The sequence below is a fragment of the Hypanus sabinus genome, chromosome 8 (genome assembly GCF_030144855.1).
Source record: "Hypanus sabinus isolate sHypSab1 chromosome 8, sHypSab1.hap1, whole genome shotgun sequence".
NCBI classification, from domain to species: domain Eukaryota; kingdom Metazoa; phylum Chordata; class Chondrichthyes; order Myliobatiformes; family Dasyatidae; genus Hypanus; species Hypanus sabinus.
The window spans coordinates 128,223,283-128,236,561 of record NC_082713.1 but is presented as its reverse complement, the minus strand read 5'-3'; the positions used below and the strand labels follow the sequence as shown (position 1 = coordinate 128,236,561).

The window sequence follows — 13,279 nt, the reverse complement described above, 5'->3', positions numbered from 1 at the left end:
ACCTTCAATCGCGGAGTGCTCCGACTTTGACTCTGAGCATGGTCTCTTGCCCCCGATACTTATTTACTACCCTGACATCTAACTCTCCCTACTCCCTGACCCTAAACCCTCGCCTGACCGCTAACTCATTGGTGGCACACCAGAGAGATACGCGGTATGATGTTATAACGGAACTATCCCTCTCCTAGAGCACCTAATACTTGATGCTTTGGATCCTGCTAGCACCTTCAACGTATATTTTTAATACAATTATCACCATAGTGCTGCTTATATAATGCTACATGCCTGTGCTGCTGCTGTAATGTTTATCATTTCGCCCGTGCAAACATGTGCTTGTGCATATGACAATAAACTCGACATTGACTTTGAGGACACTTGATTTCCATCTGGACATTCTGCAGATACTGTAACAGCAGGTGGAAGGCACATTGTAGCAGTTGCAATTAGCTTGGAAGAAAGTATTTTGGAGAAACGCCAGCCAGTCAAGCACAGACTAAAACCACATTACAACTCAAGAGTCTGTACCTCTTCTGGAAGGCCAGGCCATCATAGGATGTAGAGTTACTGAGGGTGCTGTATGACAGATGATTAGAGCCCATCCCTTGTCTTCTTGACTCCTTGTCTCCATAAACACTAGAAAGGAATGAAAGTTAAAAAGGGGGAAATTCTCTTTAATTGGGTGCTTTTTTACTCCAACCTTAGCAAATTATGTTCCTCTCAGGCAGGTGAACTCTCTGACAATGACTTCTCTCTTCCAACCTAAAATTCTGCTCTTCTGAATCTGTTGTACTGATGGCACCCCCACTGAGCTGAGCTTTCAGCTGTCTGAGTGCTCGGTTACGAAACACTTTCCCACTCCATCTCTCTCTTTTCAGTTAAAACTTTTTGAATGTATTGGTGCCCAAACATTTGGGTCATGGTTCTAATATCTCCTACGGTGGATCAGATTTCGCTCTTCTGAACCACCTTGGGATGGTAACAGCTCTGTTGGCACCCATGGGATGAGTGTATCTGTCCTCACCACCTCTTACAGCTCATGGCATTGTTCTGTTCTTGCTGGCCAGCTGAGGTCACCACATGGGCTGTCCCAACACTCTGCTGGATTACCCTCTGTCCCTGCATAATTTTCTTTCTAACTTTAATAGGTGGAAGAATGGTATTTGTTGCAAAAACTCCATGAGAAGACTGCAATGACTATTCCATTACACTCCTCCAGTTTATTTATCTCTCAGCCTCTCTATGTTTATTTCATTATCATTGCCTCTCACAGTTCCTTCTTACCCTTTGCATTCCAACCCTCACTCATTCATCTTTTTATCCCACCATTGCCCTCCTTTTTCTATAAAGACACTTGTCCATTCAGAGGCTTGTTCACTGGAGATCTGCTGTGACAAGTGGCTGTGACAAGAATTCCATTGTCTGACACTGCACTGTTAACCAAAATCACTCTTTGCATGACAACTGTCCACTCTATCCAAATGTTTATATCTTTGAATCATAAATTCATACACCATAGAAATGGGCCATTTGGCCCACCATGTCTATGCCCACCATAAGGTCTCATCGACACCGTTCCCACTTATGAGCACTTGATCTATAGCTTCTATGCCTTGCTGATTCAAGTGCATGTCCAAATACCTTTTAAAAGATTTTGAGAATATCTACCTCTAACATCTGCTCAAGTAGTGCATTCCGGTTTCAAACCACTTTCTGGGTGAAAAAAAATTCTCTTCAGCTCCATTCTGATCCTTTTATCACTTATGCTAAACCTAGCTTTATAAGTTTTCCTTCTGTACTGCCTTGATACACTTGATGTCCGCCTGGATGGCATGCAACACATGTTTCACTGTGTCTCGGTATCATATGACAATCATAAACCAATGACAAAGTACTGTCTATACTTTTCATAATTTCAGACACAAGTCCCCTCTCAGCCTTCTCGCTCCAGGGAAAACAAACATGTCAAACCCGGTTGAGTGAACTCGGCCTTTTTCCCTTGGAGCGACGGAGGATGAGAGGTGACCTGATAGAGGAGTATAAGATGATGAGAGGCTTTGATCATGCAGATAGTCAGAGGCTTTTTCCCAGGGCTGAAATGGCTAGCATGAGAGGGCATAATTTTAAGGTACTTGGAAGTTGGTACAGAGGAGATGTCAGGGGTAAGTTTTTTTATGCAGAGAGTGGAGAGTGTGTGGAATGGGCTGCCAGTGATGGTGGTGGAGGTGGATACGATAGGTTCTTTTAAGAGACTTCTGGACACGTATATGCAGCTCAGAAAAATAGAGGGCTATGGGTAACCCTAGGTAATTTCTAAAATAAGGACATGTTCAGCACAGCTTTGTGGGCTGAAGGGCCTGTAATGTGCTGTAGGTTTTCTATGTTTCTTATGCAGTCTCTCATCACAACTGAAACACTCCGTCCCGGGAAACATCCTGGTTCTGTGATAGTTGTCATTTCCAAAGAGTAGGGCCAATTTTTCATCATTAACTTTGCTGGCTCTCCATACTTCACTGTTTTCATCAAAAATACCACAGGCAATTATGGTTTCTTTATAATATTTATGTTCTCATTTCTAAGGAAACAGCTGGGTAAGGTTATGTGGGATCTTTCACTGATGTAGATGATTAACACTTACCTGTCCTGAATCATCATGCCTTTATCCGAGGTTGGCGAGACGCAGTTGAGTGACAGGTGATTGGAGTTTATTCCTTGATTTATTGGCGGTGTCTTCTGCTCATAACCACTGAAAAATATGCACGGTTTCTTAGACTTAAATCATTTTGCAGACTTTCTCACACTAAATCATTTCCCTTACAATATGTAGCGTTTGCTTTATATGAGGAAATATTTTCTTTTCCTCAAACTCAGGATGAGTGAGCTTGGGCTCTTGGGAGATGTCAACAGAGGAGTATAAGATGGTAAGAGATGTCGAACAAGTGGACAGCCGGAGGCATTTTCCCTGGATGGAAATGGCTAATACGAGGGGCACAGTTTTAAGGTGATTGAAGGAAAGTATGGGGGGAATGTCAGAAATAAGTTTTTATTTTACACAGTGAATGGTGAGTGCAGGAGACACCCTGTCAGGGGTGGTGGTGGAGGCAGACACATTAGGGGCAATTAAAAAGCTCTTAAATAGGCACATGGGTGATAGAAAAATGGAGGGCTCTATAAGAGGGAAGGGTTAGATGGATCTTAAAAAAGGTTGGATCCTTCAGGCTGTCATAGATAAGGGTGGAATGTGGGGATAAGCTCTTACTGAATATTAAATGCTCCCACTGGTGTGTGACTCAATAGCCTCTGCCAACGAGCTCCTGGCCTTCATGTGTGGCTTAGCTACTAAACCCGGCAGAACTCTTTCCACTGACAGGAGAAGGGGCAAAGGCAGGTTACTAGTGCCTTAAAACTAGTCACTCCAGGCAGGTGGAGCTTGTCAGCTGTGGTTGGCAGCTCAGCTATGAGAAGGGAAACTCTGATCTCAAACCTCTGCTGCCCTGCGGCTAGACCCATTCACAGGGAAGGCTTCAGGAGTAAACCCTGAGGAAAATTCCAGAGCTGGAGTCTCTAAGGCAGTCCTACATTGAGTTCAATGCTGACTAAAAACTCCTGTGATGCTGCTGGTGCCAAATTGTATTGGTCTCTGCAGTTCCTTTGGATTCATCAGCCCCATGGAGAGGGAGCCTGCTGCGTTGGCAACAGCTTTCTCTTCATATCGTACTGTCCTGGCTTGTGTATCAAACATAAACAGCTTGTATGCAACACGCAAAGTCAACCCTGACCAATGGAGGGCCTAACTCAGAGATGGTTAGAAGGTCGGCACAACATCATGGGCAGAAGGGCCTGTACTGTATTGTTCTAAGTTCTCTGCCCCTTGTGTTTGTGAATCTACAGCACTTATGGTAAAAGTTAATCCTGTTTCAGAAGTGACAAATTCGGACTGTCTACAAAAGAAGTACTGCTTGCAGCAGATCTTGTACCAGACCTGTGCCATAGCAGAAACATGACAAATGGAATTGCTGACTTTTACAGTGTCACCTCACAGCAAGCACCTGTAATATTGTGGAAATTGCCAGGATTGAGGAATATTGTCCTCGTTGTATCGTTGGTGCTGTGGTTGGAGAACGAACAATGTATTGTTCACTTTCCGATCTTCCTGCATTCCACCTGCTGCTGAGAACACATTGTCCGTGCGTATATTCCTCTTAAAATGTGTGTCATATCCTATCCAGGTATTCCACATGATTCCAGTCCTGCTTTGGAATAAAATTAAAAGCAGCAATGAGAGCTGGAAATCATAAATCATTCAGATGCCCACCCAGTGGAAATGTTGCTCAGGAGGTGGACATTTGGTCCTTCAGCTGGTGTTGCCTCCTCCAATTATATACTCGTTACTTTCATCTCCTTACGTTTGTGTTCTTCAGACCAGTGGGAGCAATCTTTTATTATTTAGTTCTAGAAATACACTTGAATTGTTCTTTTGCCTCCCCTTCATTTTCATCGTTTCAATTTAAAATCTTCCCTTCTGGTCCATTCTTCATAAATTAATCACCTTTCAAATAAAATTCTTTTCAACCTGCACTAGCTCTCCACCATAATGTATTTGAAGCACTGTCAATGTTATTAAAGTCCTCCATTAGGTCACGGCTCAGTCTTGCATTTCTAAATAAGAGTGCCTCATCCCATTTCATGCTCGGATCGTCCAAATGGTTGGGGGTGTGGGGGGAGAAATGTATGTAATTTAAGAAGGCGCCAGATTATATATTAAAGTGCAGCCCCTCAGTGAATTTTTCCAGGATAGGACTGAGGCTCACTTCCGCCCTAATTGAGAAATTCTCCCCCTCATCCCTGTCAACTATTTGGAAAGAACCCAGCTTTAAATGTCATCAGCCAATTGCAGAAGGGCTGGCTGTCACATCACAAGCCCTATGCTCTCTCTCTAGCCTGTCATACGCTTGTGGTTGAGTGGTATGGAGTTTCTCAGAGGGCCAGCCAGATTCAGTCCCCTCAGCCCGCCCATGAGGCTGGACATAAAGGGGTACATATTGTAACTGCACAATATTGGGACGTCACAGCCAGGCCTCAAATTGTCTCCAGTTCACCCATGCAAATTCCTACTTTCCCAAGGATTTACTGTTCATTGTCCCCAACCAGGAAAATCTAATTCCACTATAGACTGTGCATTCTAAGACGTTACCACTCAGTGAGTGAAGTTTCCACTTTCCTATATTACTCCTGGTACATAGTGGAGTTAGTGCTAGGACACTACAGCACAGAAACAGGCCCTTTGGCCCATCCAGTCTGCGATGACCTGTTATCCTGCCTAGTCACATCTAACTGCACCAAAGCCCTCAGTTGCCCTCTCATTCATGTACCTATCCAAACTTCTCTAAAAAATTAAAATTGAATCCACATCTACCACTTCAATGGCTGCTCACTCCACACTCAGACAACCCTCTGAGTGACAAAGTTCCCCTCATTTCACCTTTTACCCTAAACCTATGACACCTAGATCTATTCTCACCCAACCTCAGTGGGAAGAGACTGCATATATGTACTGAATCATTACCACTCATGATTTTGTATACCCTTATAAGATCTTCCCTTATTCTTCTATGCTCCAGAAAATAAAGTCCTAACCTATTCAAACTTTCCTATAACTAAGGTTCTCAAAGAACGTACATTTTTTCTTTACATTCTTTCAATTTTATTGATAACCTTCCAGTAGGTAGGCGACCAGGACTGCACACAACAATTCAAACACGGCCTCACCAATGTCATATACAACTTCAACATAACATTCCGACTCCTGTATTTACTGCTGTGATTTATGAAGGCCAACATATCAAAAGCTCTCTTTATGGCCCTATTTACCGATAGTATCACTTTCAAGGAATCTTGGATCTCTATTCCCAGATCCTTTAGTTCTACTGCACACTTCAGTGTCCTATTTGTGTAAGTCCTACCCCAATATGAACCCCCCCCCCCCAATGTGCAACGCTTCACACTTGTCTGCATTAAATTGTATTTGCTACTTTTCTGCCCATTTTCCCAGCTGGTCCAGGTCCCACTGCAAGCTTTGCAGCTTTCCTCGCTGTCCATTCTTGGTTTCATTTGCAAATTTTCTGATCCAGTTGACTACATTACCACCTAAATTGTTGTTAAAGGTGACAATCATCAATAGGTTCAGGCCTCCAGTATGAGAGACAACCACTACTACCACTCTCGGCCTTATGCAGCTAAGTCTACTTTGAGTTCAATTGAATACTTCAAAGTAAATTTATTACCAATGGTACATATATGTCACTATATGTAACATTGAGATTCATTTTCCTGTGGGTATACTCAATAAATCTATAGAATAATAACCTTAATGGAATCAATGAAAGACTGCCCAACTTGGGCATTCAACTGGAGTGCAGAAGACAACAAACTGTGCAAATATAAAAACAAAGAATTAGTAATAAACAAGCAATAAATATCAAGAACATGAGATCAAGAGTTCTTGAAAGTAAGTCCATTGGTTGTGGGAACATTTCAATGACAGGGCAAGTGAAGTTATCCTCTTTGGTTCAAGAGCCTGATGGTTGAGGGATAGTAACTATTCACGAACCTGGTGGTGAGGCTCCTGTACCTTCTTCCTGATGGCAGCAGACAGAAGGGAGCATGCCCTGGATGGTGGTGGTGGGGTGGGGGGGGGGGGGTCACTGATGATGGATGCTTCTTTCCTGTGACACTGTTTCATGTAGATGTGATCATTTGTGGGGAGTGCTTTACCTGTGATGGACTGGGCTGTATCTACTAATTTTTGTAGGATTTTCCATTTTAGGGTATGGGTGACCAGGCCACGATGCAGCCAGTCAATTACTCTCCATTACATATCTATAGTAGTTTGCTAAAGTTTTAGATGTCATGCTGAACATCCCCAAACTCCTAAGGAAGTTTAGGTGCTGCCGTGCTTTCTTCATAATTCATCCTGAATGCCAAGTGACTTAAAATTCTAGTCAAACCTCCCAGAAGGAACTTTCTCAAAGGCCTTACTAAAATCAAGGTACACAACATCCACCATCTTTCCTTCATCAACCTTCTTTGTAACCTCCTCAGAATAGTTTACAAGATTGGTTAGACATGTCCTATCACACATAATGCCATGTTGACTATCTAAATAATCATGTCCTGCCCCTTAGAATACCTTCAGATAATTTAACCACAACTGATGTAAGGCTCACTTGCCTGTAATTTCCCATTTTATTCTTAGAGCCTGTTTTGAACAATGGAACAATATTTGCTACCCTCCGGTCCTCCAGCACCTTACCTGTAGCTAAGGATGATTAAATATCTCTGCCAGAGTCCCTGCGATTTTTGCACTACCCTCCACAAGGTCTGAGGGGACACCTTGTCAGGCCTTGGGGATTTATCCAACCTAACGTCCTAACTTCTCTTTTGTAATCCAGATATGGCCCATGACCCTTTTGCCTCAGTTCTATAGACCTTGATTCTCTCTCACAAGTAAATACAGTTGCAAAAAATTAATTTAAGATCTCCTCCATCACTTCTGGCTCCATGCATAGATGACCATGCTGATCTTCAAGCAGACCAATTCTGTCCCTTGCTCTCCTTTCGTCCATAATATACCTGCAGAAACCCTGGGAATTCTCTTTCACCTTGCCTGCCAGAGCAACCTCATGGCCTCTTTTAGCCCTCCAGATTTTTCTCTTAGGTGTTCTCTTGCATTTCTCATATTCCTCAGGTACCTCATTTGATCTGTGCCGCCTACACCCTTTCTCTTAACCATAAGACATAGGAGCAGAATTAGGCCCTTTGGCCCATTGAGTCTCCTTCATCTTTCAGTCATAATTTATTTTCTCTATCAACCACATCTCCTGTAACCTATGACATTCTTACCGATCATGAACCTATCAACCTCCGTTTTAAATATACACAATGACTTGGCCTCCACAGCCATCTATGGTAATGGAATTCATTACCCTCTGTCTAAAGAAATCCCTTCTCCTCTATATTCTAAATAGACATACTTGTATTCCAAGGCTGTCCTTCTGATCCTAGACTCCCAAATCCTCTCTCCGTCCATTCTATCTAGGCCTTGATATACCTTGAAAAGTAATGCTAGAGACCTAGGTTTGATCCTGGCCTTGACTGCTGTCTTTGTGGAGGTTCCACGTGCTCGCTGTGACTGTGTGGGCCTTCTTCTGGGTGCTGCAGCTTCCTCCCACATCCCAATAATGTGCTGGTTGGTAGGTTAATAGACCACTGTAAATTGTACCTGTGTGTGGGTTAATGTGAAAATCCAGTTGGAATTAATGGGAGTGCAATGAGGATGGAAAATCCATGAATGAAGGATTAGTGTGAATGAGTGGCTGACGAGTGGGTGGAAGTGTCTACTTTCATTTTGTACTACCCTATAGAACAGGGTCGTGGTATTACCGTCTCTAGTTCCGTGGGATAAGTGATATTTCTGACAGATTGTTTATTCTGCTTTAGGTGGGGTAGCACCATATGAAATGCAGCAAGAGGTTCTCAACTTGGGTAGAGTGGTGAGTTTGCCTTTCAATGAGACCTTGTGTAGATCCAAGGGAAGTCAATGGACAGACGCTTGTTGCACTACCATAGGATCATCCAAACCTCCACATCCAAAATTCTCATTAGTGCTCCCACCATCACTCCCCTGTGCCTGGAATAGAGATGTGCTCCTGAGGGTGGTGAGGCAACTGGCTTTATTTAAATTCCTTTCCACGAACCTTTTCTTTCTGTAGCAGCACATAAGGAGAAGGCAAAGGAGTAGGAAGCAGAGGAGAAACAATGATATGACTGTGATGACGATCATCCCTGCAGACCGCTGCCAGTTGTCTTCCAGTACTTGGTGAGGAGTAGTTGCTGTGAGACAAAACATTGTGGTCAGAACAACACTAGCATTTATTGACAACGTAAAATTGTCCAGGAACCTCCAGCTCTCAAAAAAGCTGAACAAATCCGATCTGGGTAATTACTCTCAAAATCAGTCTATACTTGATGATCAGCAGTGATAGAAACTATCGGCAGCAGTGCCACTCACAATGGACTGGATTTTCACCAGGAACACTTGGCTCTAGACCTCGTCAGTGTCTTGGTCCAAGTGTGGATGAAAGATCTGAATTCTAAAGGTGAGATGAGAATGATTGCTTTGATATCAAGGCAGCATTTGATTGCATGTGATGTAAAGGAGCTGTGGAATAATTAAAGTTAATGGCTTTAAAAAGAAAACATCCCAGTGAAAACATACCCAGCACAAAGGAAGATGGCTGCAGTTGTGGGAGGACATTAATACCAACTTCAAAATATTACTTCAGGAGTTCCTCAGTCTCAACCATCTTCATCCATTTTATTAATTATCTTCCTTCCATTATAGGGTTAGATGTTAACTGAGTAATATTCAGGCCAGAGAGTGGTAATTGTTATCATGGGTGGCAGTGGAGGCCAGGTCACTGGGTGTATTTAAGGTGGAGGTTGATAGGCTCTTTATTAGTCAGGGCATGAAAGATTATGGGGCGAAAGCAGGAGAATGGGGTTAAGAAGGAAATAGATCAGCCATGATGAAATAGTAGAGTGGACTTGATGGGACAAATGGTCTAATTCTGCTCCAATGTCTCATGTTATATGTTTTAATTCCATTCACAACTAAGCATGAATATCCTCCGACTAGCAGGCCACCGGAGGAAACTGCTGCTGCGTTCCACTGCCTCCCTGCTCTCACAAGAGCTTTATGTCATCTTCTCACGGATGGAGTCAAATTGTGGCTGAAGTACATGGGGCATTATGAGAAAAACCTTATATTCTGTCACTTGGTATAACAAAGTGGAGTCTGAAACACACGATGCCTTCTGCACCACTGAAAATTTTTTAACAAACTAGATATTGGAAATACGAAATAAAATGAAAAACAGAAAATAATAGCAACACTCATCCTTGCCGAGAGGGACAGAATTTAAGTTCCAGATGAATGACCTTTCATTTAAGTAAGGGAAGGTTATAAAATAAGTGTTGTAAGTTGTAGAGAAGAGGGAGGGCGGGTAGAACAGAGGGATCCAGAGCAAGGGAACTTGATTGACATAGCTGGAGGCATTATTGGCTGAGAACTACAGTGAAGATTCATCATCAGCAGCAGATCTGTTTGGTGGAGATTTAAAGTGCCATTCACCATCTTCTATTGATAACTCCTGATGGACAGTGATTAATAAGCCTCACATGCACCTCTCTCAGCTGCCAATACCACCATTTCCATCACAAACTCTTTTGGTCTCCACCTTCTCACAGACTATCTCCACATTTCCCCCAGCACTAAAACTTAAAACAAGTGTGATTTCTAAATTTTCCTTGGTTCTATGGAAGGTAATTGTCTCCCATTATTAACTTCCTTTCTTTTTGCACAGTCGCTACCTGAACTGACAAAGTATCTCCAGTATTTTCTTCTTTCTTTCTTCCTATTCCTTTTTTGGAGCTGATTTTTTAAATGTGCAAGATCACAATTAGGTTTGAATATCTTTTGGCAAACTTGCTTGTGATTATATCCTTCATTTTTCCTGATAAACTTTGACTCATTTCCTGTTGACATCCTCTTTCTAATCTACAGGAAATGAGACAGAGCTTCTCTGATGAACAAAGATCATAATCAAAACACAAAATGCTGCCAGAACTCAGCAGGCCAGACAGCATCTATTGGAGGAGGTAGTGACGACCCTCCGGTTTCGGCCCGAAACGTCGTCGCTACCTCCTCCCATAGTTCCTGTCTGGCCTGCTGAGTTCTGCCAGCATTTTGTGTTTTTGTTTATTTCCAGCATCTGCAGATTCACTCGCGTTGCCTAAAGATCATAATCATTTCAGTTAGCTGAGGTGTTTGCTGCTCCTTCCAAACAGAAGCTGTCCTGAGGTGCTTATCAAATGCAAATCCCTTTCAGAACCATTGTTATCCAAATGTAACTTATAGCCCCATAGCATTGGAGGCAGAGATAAACACTGTTAAGTTTCAACAGCCTTTGTGCCAGTGTATTCATTCACAAATGCAGTACCTCAGCTACATAGAAAACCCATTCACCCTTGAGAATGATTCATCTGCACAGTTAAGGTAACAATGCAAGGCTTTTTCTGCCACTCATTTCCAGAGCATGATAACAGGCCTTTTGACCCACCTCATCCATGCCATCATGGTGCACACCAGGCTAGTCCTATTTGCCCGCAATTGGCTCAAATCCCTCTAAATCCGTGTACTTATCCTAATGTCTTATTATTGTACCTGCCTCAATCACTTCACATCACAGCTCATTCCATATATGCACCACCCTCTGTGTGAAGAAGTTGTCCCTCCAGCCCCTTTTAAATCTTTCTCCTGACGGCTTTGGAGACTTGCGTTCTTTGTTTCCATTTGGCGTTTACCTGTCTTGGTCCTGAATGTATCTGACCAATCACTGCTCATGATCTCTCCTTTATGTTGATCAGCCAGAATGTACTTGATTCTGTAGGGATCGAAGATGCAAGTTAGATCAATTTCTCAAAATCTCAGCCAAAACTGTAGCAGGATGAAGTTTTCATAGAGGAGTTTCTGTTAACCAGGCCAGTCTTTATTCTTTCCTATGACTTTGCCTTTTCATAAGCTGTTGGCTTGAGGGTGGGTTCCATGAGGAGTTCACATACTCCTTATGTTGGAACCAGAAAACTGAGTGATGGAGGTGATGCTACACTTGAATACCTTTTCACTTCAAATTGGTGCACCTTCCAACGCTGCTAGCTGGTTTATGAGTGGAAAGTCATTTTGTGGACACCATCTGAACTGGTGCACCAATGAGATCAGATACAGCCATGACAGAATCAAAATCAAACTAAGGTTCTTCAGCTCTATATGGCTGGAATAACCCTGATTGAATTTGACAGAGGTTGAAGCCATAGAATAAAAAAGGCAGCAGTTAATTTATTGGCTAATTATCTCGGCCAGTGATAAGCACCACATGCCTTAACTAATGCACGGAGACCAATAATTGAATCTAAATTGTACTTCACTCTTTCTCCATCACATCTTCCCTAAATTGCTACCTTCTTGCAAAATAAATCGTATTTTCAGGAACTGTCTTATTGCACGACTAAAGCCTGTGAGTTCCATTACTCTGAAACTTATTCAAAGTGGCAGAAGGACTGCTGCATTGGTAGAGGTGCTGTTGTTTGGATGGGACCCTTTCTGAAGGATGTACTTAATTTAACCCAAGGTACTATTAGAAATAAAACGGAGCAGGAAGTTCTTATGACCAATAATCAGCTCTTAACGAAGATTATTAAAAGATTGATTAAGTGCTGCTGCTAGTAAGGATATATCAGTCTTGTCTTTTAATATTACAACAGCGAATATAGTTAAGAAGTAATTCATTCGCTGAAAGTGCCGTTTATTTTGTGAAAAATGTGTCATATCTAAATCCTTGCTTACTTATACATATATAGGAGTTCATGTCCCATCTATGGTGTACACTGAGTCAACCGATCTGATATGAAAACAGAAAATGCTGGTAAAACTCAGCAGGTCAGGCAGCAAGACAGTTAACATTTCAAGCTGACGATCCTTCCTCAGAACTGAGAATTTGCTGGAATGAATCTGCACATATTTAGATTATTTTAATTGGCCTAGATTGAGCAAGGATCAAAATAACCATGGCCACCCCTCTCCAATTAATACTGTACAAATTACCACACCATTCAACAGTAGATTTGCCTGTGGATATTTAATGTCAGGTTCAAAAGTTAGGTCTGACCAGGTGGGCAGAATAGATTCCCACAGCTATCTCAATTATACCTTCTCCCACAGTCTCCGGTTAAAATGCAATTCCTTTTTCTAATTTCTTTCATCTCCACTGCATCTGTCCCCAGGATGAGGCTTTTCTTTCCAGGACATCAGAGATGTCCTACTTCTTCAAAGCATAGGGTTTTCCCTCCTCCATTGATGCTGCCCTCACCCACATCTCCTCCATTTCTCAGATATCCATACTCACCCCATCTTCCTGCCACCTTAATGAGGGTAGAGTTCCGCTTGTCCTCCCCTACCAGTCCATGAGCCTTTGGATCCAACACATCATTCTTTGCAACTCCTGTGGGATCCTTTTACCAAACCCATCTATACCTCCAGCCCACTCTCCACTTTCTGCAAAGATTGGTCCCTCCATGATTCCCTTGTCCATTTGTTCTGCCCACTAACCTCCATCCTAGCACACATCCTTGCAAGCAACAGAAATGTTACACCTGCTCATTCACC

The 13,279-nt window shown here is 42.5% G+C and overlaps 1 protein-coding gene across 1 annotated transcript in view; it reads right to left on the bottom strand.

The window, feature by feature from the left end:
* The window catches only part of LOC132397669 (uncharacterized), a 258,258-nt gene that overhangs the window by 33,263 nt on the left and 211,716 nt on the right, over positions 1-13,279 (bottom strand). The window contains exons 72-76 of the mRNA XM_059976438.1: positions 11,422-11,501; positions 8,754-8,889; positions 4,047-4,247; positions 2,636-2,743; positions 526-633 (exon numbers count right to left, since the gene is read on the bottom strand). Coding sequence (XP_059832421.1) covers positions 526-633; positions 2,636-2,743; positions 4,047-4,247; positions 8,754-8,889; positions 11,422-11,501 — 633 coding nt within the window. The remainder of the gene's footprint in view (positions 1-525; positions 634-2,635; positions 2,744-4,046; positions 4,248-8,753; positions 8,890-11,421; positions 11,502-13,279) is intronic.